This window comes from Otolemur garnettii, unplaced genomic scaffold (assembly GCF_000181295.1).
Source record: "Otolemur garnettii isolate 467f Iridium unplaced genomic scaffold, OtoGar3 scaffold00018, whole genome shotgun sequence".
Lineage (NCBI taxonomy): Eukaryota > Metazoa > Chordata > Mammalia > Primates > Galagidae > Otolemur > Otolemur garnettii.
The window spans coordinates 7263495-7275912 of NW_003852413.1; the positions used below are offsets into that span (position 1 = coordinate 7263495).

General features: G+C 46.3%; 1 protein-coding gene across 1 annotated transcript; it reads right to left on the reverse strand.

Annotated features, from left to right (window-relative positions):
* Positions 1 to 1518: 1518 nt before the first annotated feature.
* On the reverse strand, positions 1519 to 8552 carry LOC111724012 (CMRF35-like molecule 1). Its single transcript, XM_023511195.1, has 3 exons — positions 8388 to 8552; positions 4316 to 4657; positions 1519 to 2236 (listed from the first exon to the last, which is right to left on the reverse strand). The coding sequence occupies exons 1-3, from the start codon at positions 8425 to 8427 to the stop codon at positions 2025 to 2027; spliced, it is 594 nt and encodes a 197-aa protein (XP_023366963.1). The 5' UTR covers positions 8428 to 8552; the 3' UTR covers positions 1519 to 2024.
* Between the last annotated feature and the right edge of the window lie 3866 nt (positions 8553 to 12418).

Consider the following 12418-nt stretch of genomic DNA (forward strand, 5'->3'; position numbering starts at 1 on the left):
ACTTGTTGAACACTTCTGTGGAACCCCTCTGCAGACCTCTAGGATTGTCACTTTCTCAACTGTCTCCTCTCTGGTCAATCAGGCATTAGACTGTCCCCCAGGTAAAAAGATATTCCATGAACAGCTCCCTGTAAAGACACATGCTCAGCTCCCCTTCACTTCCCCTTAGGACAGGGCTGCTAGCGCCTCTGGAGCTGGAAACCCAGGTTAGTTGGGATTCTCAGAACAGTCTGCCAGGCTCCACTCTGGTTCCCCCTCTCTTAGTCTCCACCTGGCAGTAATCTGGCAGCCACCTGGCTCCCCTTTTCACTTACTTTCTTTCCTAGATCACTCTAATGAGTTGCCTGATATCCAATGCCTTGAAAACCTGTTTCATATAATTTATGTGTTTTATTTATTGTTGTCTGAGGCAGGAGCTAAATCTAGAACCTATCACCTGACCAGGTAAATCTAGAACCTATCACTTGCCCAGAAGCAGAAGTTGTATAGTTTTCATTATTTGGTGTGAATGGTCTGTTATCACTACACAAAGAAGCACATGCAGAGTCTGTGAGTAGGGAGGGAGAACAGTCTTCCCCACATCAACGGAGACAGGATGGAGGAAAGCAGGCTGTGAGAGAGACCACTGTAGGAGACACATCCCCACCTGGTCTCTGTATCCAGCTGTCTTTGCAGGACTCAGCTGAAACTCCTAAGGCAGATGGGGCTCGGAGGCTCAGAGGCCAGGGAGTGGCATATGGAATGGGGGAATAGGCTCTCTCTTTTGCTAGTGAAAATTTGACAATGGCAGGTTGGGATCCCTTACCCTGGCTCTGGCCAGAGATGAGTATTGAGAGACAGGGAGCCCAGGGAAGAGGAGGTCCTGGGAGTTCTCAGCCCCCCTCAGGAGAGGCAGGACTCTGTAATAATCTGGGCCTGGCTTTCTGGTTTTTATGCCTCCCTCCACGTCTGTTGAGCAGAGAGATAAGGGTTATTTTCTCTTTGAGGGTGTCACAGTGGATGGTACAGACCCAAGAGACTCAACTGGAGGCTCCACTGGAGTGTGACTGTCAGGACTGTACAGTTACAAGGAGGGCAGTGTTGTGCCCAGGAGTTCCACAAAGACCACAACAAGCCAAATTTACAGCTGAGTCCTTTTATTGAGGAGCTGGACAGCAACTGCCTCAGTGTCCCAACATGGGGTTTCTGAGAGCAGCCCCAAGTGCTTAAGGGATTGGGTTTTTAAGGCTTGGTCTGCTGGAAGGGAGTGGGATCTCTGGGTACCTTTGGTCCATGGGCTGAAACTGACACCACCACTTTGTCTCCTATAAGCAACAGACACAGTCACTGAGCTGCACAGAGAAAAAAATAAATGTGCCTCAAAAGGCTCAATCCATCCTGGAGAAGGCCTGGGAGCTGTGGAACACATAGGAGGGGGCCTGCCCTCCTGTCCTGAGCACTCACTGTGGCTCTAGGAAACAGCCTTAGCTTGCTGTTTTGTTACTTACAGAAGAATACCCAAGACTGAGTAGTGTGTAAAGGAATGGAATTTATTTCATACAGTTGCAGAGGCTGAGAAGTCCAAGCTGGAGGGGCCCCACCTGGTGATAGCCTTCTTGCCAGCAGGGCTCTATGCAGGGAATTACACGTTGAAGGGGCTGGATGTGGCATCTCAGGTCTCAAATCCTCTTCTTGTGCAGCCCTCGGCCTCATTCTATGACACCCACTCATCAATTGGCCATGAATGGTCAGTCCATTCCCCAGGGCAGAGTCATCTGTTAAAGGCCCCTCCTCTCATTCCTGCCACATTAGGGATTGTGTTTCTAAGGAGTTTTAGAGGGGACAAATATTCAAACCATGGCAAGCACAGCAAAGCATAGCAAGACCTCAGGACTCACTGTCCTCTGCTCCAGACACTGCCGAGTGACATTACACTCAAGTGGGACCTTAGGATTCTGTCCTCTGCCCCAGAGACTGCTGAGGGACAGTAAGTACACTTGATGGGGAATTCAGGGACCAGGGCAGAGCAGGCTCTGAGGTTTACATCACACTCCCTCACTTCGGTCAATGGTCACCTTAACTTGCACCCCAAGTTCAGTTCCAGTTTTCTTTATTCCACATACGCAAGTATCATGGTCATCTGTCCTGTGCTTGTCTGTGGTCACAGGGGAGGTGTTGTTTTTCTGAGTGTCACTACCCTGCTTCTGGCGGCTTGTTGGTCTTGGACTGGTGATTGCAATGTTGTCAGTGGAGGAACCTGGAAAACAGAAATCCTTGTGCCTGTCACCTCCCACCCCAAGGGTAGGGTCACAGCCTCTTGCCTTGGGAATAGCTCCCAAATCTGAGCGTCTCACTGGGTAAATCCCAGACAAGGAAGAAATAAACATTCTCCATGACAAACCTTTGTCCTACAATGTTCCACTGGGTCAAAGCCACCAGAGAAATCATAGGAGAGTGAAGGTTAGGTGTAAACAGAATCACCCGCTCTATACCCTCGTGTGCCTTGTGAATTTTTACTAAAATGAATGTCGATGTCGTGTTTGTTGAATCCACAGATACGAAGGGCCAACTGTATACCAAAATAGATAGATAGAATTTTCCTTACAAAAAGATATTCTACAACTCCATAAATATATGGGAAAATACACTCAGTAAAATAGTTAACTTGGGAGGGCAATAAATAGAAAAACAAGGAAATACATGAATGGGCAAATAACTGTGGGGGAAATCTAAGCTGTCATTGAAATTATACGGGCAAAGCCTCTGTTGACAGCCAGCATTATGGGTAATTGCTGTTTAGTTATAAGGAAACAAAATTCCCCTGCCATACTTATGTTCTGATTTAAGAGGAGAGAAATGAAAATTTGTCACATTCTCTTTGCGAAACTGACATCTCTCTAACAAACCTCAACAAAGGCAGCACAGAGACGGCCACAGGAAGGGCCACACCAGGAACACAGCTCTGGGGCCGAGTCCTGACAGCCGCACTCAGCCCAGACGGGTCCGTGAGCCCCAGGCCCATGGTTGTGACTTTCAGCTGCTCTAGAAATGTGAAAAGACCTGACATCACAGACCCACTCCCTGCATGGGACAATGGTGGCAGTGACCGGGGCTGGGCCTCCTGGGCATCTTTGGCTCCCCGGGCTGCTGGCACTTCTCTCCTTCCCAGGGTCTCTCCCACCCTGAGCCCTGGGTCACTGCCATGCTCGGGCTTTGTGTGTCATTTTTCTCACTAATGAACAACTTCCGTGTGTCCTGAGTCTTTCAAAGGTGAAAGAGGAGGAGAGAACGGGAATAGCACACAGGATAGAAATGCTGTTTCACACTTGGCAGCACCTGCCTGGACAGGGGAGCCTGGGGTCACATCCTCTGATGCAGATGCAGAAGCTCTAAGAGTCCCACTCTCCCTGACACTCAGGCCCACAATCACAGGCAGGGGTGGGAGACGCCCCTTCACTGCTTGGGAAAAGAGAAGGGGGGCTCTGAATCCTCCATCCTCAGCAGTGTGGTCACATGACCCGTGAGGGAAGCATTCTCGTCTGGGTCAGTAGTCACCCTACCTGGGACCCCTACGTCAGTTCCGCTCCTCTCAATCCCACACCAATGCGTCAGCTTCATCTCTCCTGAGCTCCTCCAGGGTCACACGGAACATGTGGTGTTTTTGACTGTCCTTGATGGACTGCTCTGATCTAGTGGTCACAACAAAGACCCTGCAGGTGCTCCAATAGCCCCTGGACACCACCACTCCTGTGTTTCTCCGCCTTGTGTCCCAGCCACACTGACTGGATCTCTCCTGTTGGCCCGTCACTGCAGGTGGACACTGATGGAGAAGCAGCTGCCAATAGGAGCCTGCAGGGCATCTCTGCCCACCCAACCCAGGCCTGGCCTGGGAGCCGCTGATACCTGAAGGGGCTGAGGGAGCCAGGTCCACTCTCACTTCCTCTTCTTATACAGCCCCAGGCCACACCCACAATGACCTGGTCATCCATGAATCTATGAATGGACTAATCCATTCCTGAGGATGGAGCCCTCCCGACCCAAACACCTCTTAAGGGCCCCGTCTCTCAGTACTGCCACATCAGGTGTTGTGTTTACATTTCAACATGATATTTAGAGGGGACAAATATTCAGCCTTGACATCAGGACTCACCAACCTCTGTGACAGGTGATGCTGAGTGATACTTAATCTACTCAAGTGATATTTCAAGGACCAAGGTAGAGCAGGCCCTGAGAGACACATCCAAACTGTTTACAGAAATGACAGATTCTGAAGATTTATGTACAGGCCTTAGCAATACCTGTGATTGTTGTTGCATAAACACTCATACTCTCTTACCTTGGTCAACCATCACCTCCACTTGGACCCCAAGGTCAGTCCAACTTTTCTCAATCCCACACCAGTAAGTGTCGGCATCACCTCTTGTGAGCTTCTCCATGGTCACTGTGAATCTTTGGTCCTTGTGATTGTCCTTGATGGACAAGCGATCCATCCATACCTCCTCCTCTGATCCAGTGGTCACAATAAGGATCTCACAGCTTCCCCAATTAGCCCCTCGACACCACCATTTTCTGTAGGTTTTCCATTCTGAGTCATAAAGACAGTGAACAGTCAATAATCCTCTCTCCGGGCCCCTAACCACTCCTGGACCGATGATTGTACTCCCAGCATTGGAGTAGCCTGGAAAACACAAATCCATGTACTTGTCACTTTCCACCCCAAAGCCAGAGCCTCCTGCCTTGGGAATAGCTCCCAAATTCAAGTGTCTCATGAGTTCAATCATAGTCAAGGAAGGCTTCATCTTCCCCATGAAAAATATTTTTCCTACAATGTCCCACTGGGTTAAAGCCACCAGAAAACCCCCTAGAGAGCTCATCCACAGACCACAAAAGAAATAAAAATGTTCACACTGAATAATAACAGTTTCTTGTAATTCACTCCTCACCCTTCCTCCATGTCCAAAAATTCTTTGTATTTTAAGAAATATTCTTTTGAAACTATTTTTGTATTATGCTCATCTGATGGGAAGAAAAAAGACCCATTTCCACAGGAGAATGATGCTGTCTTGACCCTGGACTGTTCCTGGCAGCTGGAAGGGTGCCCAGTGGCTCTGCTGTAGTGACCCAGCCTGGAGGTCTGCCTTTGATGTCCACTAAGACAGTGATGCCCACTGGTCGCCAGGGACTATGAGATCTTAGTTTATCTAAAAGTTATTATAAATTCCAGTTTTAAAATTTCTAGTAAGAGCTAACCTTTAGGATAAATAAGGTAAAGTTTGGGTACAAACAGCGTCACCCCTTCCATGCCCTCCTGTGTCTTGTAAGATTTTTACTAAACTCAGCGGCGACAGTTCAACCACACTTAAAGGGAGAGAAGTGGACACGCATCATTAGCTCTTTTTTTTTTTTTCCAGTCTTCTTGGGAAAACACTAGTCTGCTTAATTTTTTACACAAAGTAACTGAAAACAGTGGAAATACCTTAGAGACACCCCAGTCACAAATCCTTTAAATTTAAGTGACCTGAAGAGAAAACCATTTACAGAAATGACAGATTCTGAAGATTTATGAACAGACCTTAATAATACCTGGGATTGTTGCAGCATAAATGTGAGGTGGAACTAGAAGCACCCTGGAGCCCTTGCAGGAGCCCTGGGTGCAATTCACACTGGGGGAGAGAAGGTGCAGCCTCTCATGCTCCAAGAGTCGCCCAGTCCTGGTTGAGAGGACAGCTATGCCAGACGGCCTGGGTGTGAATCCTGCCTGTGATACCTACAAGCTCTGAGAACTTGGGCCACTAACCTCTCTGTGCCTTTGGTTTCTGTAAGTGGGGATAATAACAGTATCTACCCATGTTGTCATATAATATTGGCTATTATTATGTTGCCCCTGGACAAATGAATACTTTAAACCTCACCAGAATGTCTGGCAAAGCCAGAGTTCGTCCTGATAGGAGCTGTAGACAATTTCATCTCAGTGAGAGCTGCCCGGCCAGATGAGGCCTGCCAGGGACCAAAATTGGGCCACACACTCAGTTCTGCTTTCTATGGCTCCTGAAGGGAACTAAGAAACTACACAGATCCCTTTGAGGAATGATGAGTATTTGAGGTTTCGTTTCTTCACTATGAAAAAATTTCTGCATCACAAAGAAAGACTCATTAAGGTTAATATTTAAAGAAAAAATACATCTGAAAATTATTTAGCAGAAATAAAATATATCTGAAAAATTTTAACAGAAAATTATATATGAAATTGGAGAGAAAAGTTCTTAACCAAACCTAGTCTGACTACAAATAATATTTAAAACAGGTGGGCCCATTATATTGTAACAAAAAAGACAACACTACATATCCAAACTTGTTGACATGGCCAAAGCTGCATTCAAAAGTAAATTCTTAGAAAAAAGTAGCAATCAACACCAAGCATATACTTACCACACGGCCCTTCAATTATAGTTCTATTAAACTTAAGAAAATTGAAAATGTCATCTCACAAAAATGTGCGGGGGAAGGCTCAGAGGAGTGTTATTGACAAGCTCTAAGACCATGGACAGGTGGATGGAGAAAGAAAATGTGATCCTCTCTGAAATATTTAATCATGAAAAACGATGGAGCTCTGATACTCACTACAATGTTGATGAAATTTGGAAACATCTGTGCTCAGTGAAAGTGAGACACAAACACAAAGGTCACGTGTTGAGTGATTCCACCCAGGTGAAATTTCCAGAACAAGCAAAGTCACAGACACAAGGAAGGGACCAGTGGACACCAAAGGCAGGGGCTGTGTGAGTGCTGTGGGGTTTCCTTCTGATGTGGTGAAAATGGTCTGAAATTAAAGAGTAAAAGTGGCTGTACAACGTTGTGACTCTATCACACGTCACATGAAAAGGGGGAATTTTATGGTATGTGAGTTATATAAGTCGACCTTTTTAAGTAGACAAAAGTAAATTCTTAGCCTTAAACGTGTTTTCATTAACTTTAGAATGACAGAAAACTATGAGTCTTCAACGTAGAAGAGATAACGATTGGTAATTCTAAGGAAAAAATAAGAAGAAATTATAACTAGGAGAGATTAATAATTAGAAAATAAAAACGGTAACCCTCAACAACTAAATCCCAGAACAGACTAGTTTAATTGGGGAACAAAAGAAGGGTTGGAGGCAGGGAAAAGAAGCAATAATAATGTAGAAAATCTCGTGTCACATGTCACCAGAAAAAGTACAGATGTCTCTCGCTCTCCAAAGGGATCAGTTCCAGGGCCAACCTGGGATGCCAACATGTCTAGATGTTCAAGTCCTGATATAAATTGGCGCAGTATCTGCACACAACCTACACACATCCTCCTGAATAGTATAAATTGTAAATCATCTCTAGATTCCTTGTCATACCTAACGCAGTGTAAATGCTCTGTAAATAGTTGTTATACTGTATTGTTTAGGGAATCATTATAAGAAAAAAGGTCTGTACATGTTCAGTCCAGGTGCAATTTTTTGGAATACGTTACCTACCTCCTTGGTAGTTTGAATCAATGGATGTGGAATTCACAGAGAGGAAGGGGCAACTGTCTATAACAATTGTTAGAAAAATGCTTAATGACACATGGGTGCTTTCTAACTCCAGACATTTATGCTAACACATACTTGATAAAATAGTTAACTGTGGAGGGGGGTGATAAATAGCCATAAAAACAAGCAAAATATCTGAATGGACAAAGAACCATGGAGGGAAACAGAAGTCATCAACGAATTTATCCAAATAAAGGCTCTCTTTTCAGCTAGCTTTACAGGCAATTTTTTAAATTCTAAAGAAACAAACATTCCTTTGGTATACTTATGCCCTGATTCCACCCTCCAGGACAGTGAGAAATAGACGTCTGTCTGTGGAATTCCGTTGTGACGGCCTGAGCTGATACTACACACATGTGCCCCTTTTATCCCTATTAACTCCCAAGTGAAGACAATAATCACGTGTGCGTCTCCCCAGCTCACTCTCTGCACGCAAGTCTCCCTGTCGGAGTTTATGCTCCCAGAGATTTGATAAGTCAATGGAAACAGGTCACTGTGGTCATTTTATTTCCCATGATAGCCTCCTTCTCTCTGCATATCTCTGCTCCTTAAAATTGGTCAGGAATGACCTTGTTCATTACTCCATTCACCTGTTTGAATGAAGGGTTGAGAAACATTATTCTAAAGAGGAAGGATTTTTATTTTGTTTTGGTTTTTCTCTGTTTCCACAGCACCTAACAAAGAATCTGTCAGATAATGAAACCTTGGCTCTTGTCGACCAGATAAGGGCACAGATAAACTACTTATCCCCGTCATTTTCCTGATTTGTCCCCATCCCCAAGGACAGACCCCCTCAGTCCCCTGCCCAGCGTCTGGCATCTCAGTGTCTAGAGCATCGGCTGCACTCACCTGGGAGGATGAGAAGGAGCAGAGCAAGGGACAGCTGCATGGTCCTATCTCCTCTCCTCGCCTCGGTGACCACAGGTTCCCAAAGTCCTTCAGGGTCTTAAAAGCCAAGTTCAGAAGAGAATCCCCCAAACCTGCTTGAATCTCCTTTGAGTCTTTTTCTTATTTGTCTTATACTACGTATGCAGCTATTTCTCAATTTTCCGTATTAGGAGAAAAGTGGTGTCATATTTTCAGAAGAACGAGTCACCATGGGTGGTGCAAGCTGTGGTAAAACTTCTTTGCATGTGGGAAAAAAAGAGGAACAGGCCTGGTCACGTTTGCATGGGGAGGATCAGGAGAGCCAAGGAGGCACCCGGGTCTTGATACGTGGAACCTGCTTCCAGCAGGAGAGGACGAGGCTGCAATGGGGAGAGTGGGAGGAAGCCCGGGGATGGACACGTGCTCAGGTGCACACTGGGATGAAGACAGCATGCAGGGCTCATGCAACCTCACGGCACACTCCTCCCCTGCCCCAGACTCCTTCCAGGTGGCCCACTGCAGGGCGTCTCAGTGCATCTTTCTGCCCTGGGCATCTGACCCTCCCTGGACCCTCCTGATGGCTTCCTCGGGGGTCCTGAGTCTCTCTGAAGCCCGGGCCCATGGTGGGGAGTGTCAGGAGGGAAGGTGGCTCCTCTCTTTGGCTTCATTTTGCTCTAGTTGCCTCCTCCCCATGCCTTTACCTGTCTCCCCCGGGGGTGGAAAGTGCTTATTCTACTGACCTCCAAAGGGGCTCTCCCAGCCTCTCCCTCCTCTGTCACCCTCCCCCTCTCTCCCTGAATTGATTCTGTCTCTTTTCCTTGTATATCTTTCATAATCGGGGTTTTGTAGGACATTTCCAGAGACTTATAGTATTTTCTTTTGTGTTCTAACTTCTACTTCCAACCCTTGGATCAAATATTAATTCTAGAAATTGTATTTTTGTTTCAGAAACATCCCTCATAGTTCTCTGATTGCTGATGTTTTTCAGACTCTCTTCTGTTCCCTAAGTGGTTCAGCTCTTTGCTCCATGGGCATGTCTTGGTTTTGTTGTTTTTTTTAAATCTGGTCCTCTCTTCTATGTTCTGAGCCTTCTTCAAATGTCTGATAAATCTTAGGAATCTACTCATAGCTGAGAATAGGCCAGAATAGTCCTGACTGAGACCTTCGAGTTTGTAGAAACACAGAGTATGTAAAATACAAAGAACCTCCACCACTTCCCAACATCGATTGCCTTCTTAAGGTGCCCTAATTTTCATCGACTGGACATGCACCACGTGTGCTCAATTGATATTTCTCAAGTAGACAACCTCAGTATGTTGACCAGATTGTGACAGTCCCTTGGGTGGTCAACTTACGGAGATTCTACTGTAGTTCCATTTATCCTGCCCATTCCTTGAGCCTTGGACCCCCTCTTGACTGCTATGCTTTAAGGTGGGTGCACAGAGAGGGATTTTCTAAATCCAGACTGAAGCGATTGAAGCTGGGCTCCAGCATCCCTTGTATCCCCCTAGATATTATTTGAAGTTAAACAACTTGCTGTTCTCTTGTCTAAGGAGGAAAAGCATTTGTCAATACTGAGAATCCGTTCTTGCTGTGACGGTAGCAAAAATACATGGTTCTCCTCGATTCCTCCTCCTTTTGCTCCCTTCTTCTCTCCTTTCTCACTATCTCCCAGCACCATCCACAATGGGCACCACCCACTGAAGGTTCAGAGACAAGCCAGATGTCCTCAGTAAGGCTTCATCCAGCAGAGTCACCGATCTATCCTGGGACAAGTCTATGAGCAGGAGAAATATACGAGTGGCGCAAACCCAGGAAAGGGGAAGTCGGAACTAGCAATGTTTGCAGATAACACAATTTTATACGTAGATGACCCAAAAGAGCTGTCTGAGTGCTCCAGACAGAGGGTTGACTGATCACAAAAGCCAAATAGAAACGTTATTAGCTTCCCCAGACACAGATAGCAGCCGTTTCAGAAATACCGTGGAAGAAACACCCAACTTATAAGAACTAGAATCTCCTCTGTAAAGCAAGATAGCAAAAGGGGGGGGGGACCCTACAAAGGTACCTAACAATAAACATGGAGGAACTTAATTAAGAAATCTTTAAAATTCCACTGAGACAGAAATAAAGTGAATCCATTCGTACCCTCTTCTCTCAATAGTGTGTGTGTGTGAGAGAGAGAGTGTGTACGTGTGGGCGTGGTGCTTCCTCTTTCAGCGCCTTCTGGGTTCTCACCCTAGAGCTGATGGTGACATTAAGGAAGCTGCGCTGTGCTCTGCCTCCCCTCCCCGTCCACCCCAGCACTCCTTCCCCCACTGCTCACTGCTGACGCCCAGCTCCTCACAGGCCCAGTGGGTGCCGTGTTAAACCCATCACACGTCCTTAAGAGATGTGACCCCTTGGTAGTTTCTTCTCCCACCCTGCATTTTTTGAGACTAAATTCTCAAGGTTTTCCTCTTCCTTCTCTGGCTGATCTTTGTCTACCCAGGGAAGCGCATTCCTCAGTTCTTCTCTTGAACTTTGTCCAGGCCAGAGGCTTCCATCCCAGGCTGTCTGCTCATTCTGTCCATTTCCGTTGGGTGCTCTCACTGGACCCAGATCTTTCTCACCAGCAGTATCCTCACAGTGTTCATTTCTTCACAGCTTTCTCCAAAGGTTCAGATCTACGTGTTCAGTCCCCATCAATGTCCCCCGACATCTCCTCTGCAATGTCCGGCTGGTACCGCAATGTGCCCAAACTGTGTTCTTGGTCTCCCCTACTCCAAACTGGCTCCTTCCTGTGTTCCTGAGGTCAGCAAGTGGATCTCCATCCCTGTTCCCACCGCTGTTCAGGCCAGAATCCCAGATGTCACCCTTCCTGCCTTCTTTTTCCACATGCCCCCCCCTAGTGACTCTCCCATAGTTCCTGCACGTGGTGCCTCCCCAGCAGCTCTTGAGTCTATTCCCTTTTCTCAGTGTCCACTGCTCTTCGAAACAGCACCCTTCAATCGTTCTTACTTTTCTGAAAATGATCCAAGAGCTTTAACAAGGCTCTGAATGTTCAGCCCCTTGCCCCGCTGGCTGTGATGGAGGGGATGGCATACGAGATAAGCACGGCTACACACGCCCCATACCAGGGCAGGTGCAGGGAGGTCCTCAGAGGAAAAGACGAACCATCCTACCATACCTTTTTATTTACTTAGCAATGAGAATCAGCAACTATTTGAAACAAACAAGCCAGAGTTTGGGTCCGTTGGCCTTGTATGGGGGAAATAGACATCAACACGTTTTAAAAAATCAGTCAGCAATAACCAGTTGTATAATTTGTGGGGGAAAGGATTCGCAGTTGTAAAGAAATGTAAAATGGCTGAGACAAAACTTTAGAGAAACGAGGGGAAGTTAAAGATATTCTACAAAATTTTGCTGAGAGTCACTGAAAGAAATATTTGAAATCCAGGTAAAGATGGTAAAAATGTGATCACACTGCGTGTCTTCTCTCAAAGATCTCCACGAAAGGAAGGGACAATAGCAGAAGCAGAGGAAAAGAATTGTCACGTCTCATGGGGGGGGGGGTCTACACCAGACACTGGGCAGTCTGTCTGCCAGATACTCTGGAGCCCACCAAGCCTTGGAGGATGCTGTGAGTCACTTGCCGGATAAAATATAGAATTCTAGGTAAAATTTGAATCTCATGTAGTATTTTGGACAAACTAAAGTTTCGTTCAATGTTTATCTGAGATTCAAATATAGCCGGTGTTATGTTTTATTTTTCGAAATCTGCCATCTTAGCTGTGATCTCTCAAACCTGGGCAGGGGAAGAATTCTCCAGGAAGAAATGCAAAGCCAAGCCACAAGGAGACACCAGCGCACCCCTGGAGATGGCTGCTAGGGAAAAAACAAGAGGTGGCAAGTGTTAGCGACGGTGTGTGCGGGAAAGAGAAGCCTGGTGCCCCCTCGGTGGGGATGTAAATGAGCACTGCTATTCTGGCAGACACTTTAAAGGAAGTTCTTTAAAGAATTAAAGTAGAATC

Coding starts and splice junctions, on each gene's coding strand:
- LOC111724012 (XM_023511195.1), bottom strand. CDS start 8,427: ATGCAGCTGTCCCTTGCTCTGCTCCTTCTCATCCTCCCAG. Junction 4,658..8,387: donor GCTCCTTCTCATCCTCCCAG/GTGAGTGCAGCC, acceptor TGTGTTTTCCAG/GCTACTCCAATGCTGGGAGT. Junction 2,237..4,315: donor GGAGGTGATGGTTGACCAAG/GTAAGAGAGTAT, acceptor TCTGTTTTCCAG/GTTCCTCCACTGACAACATT.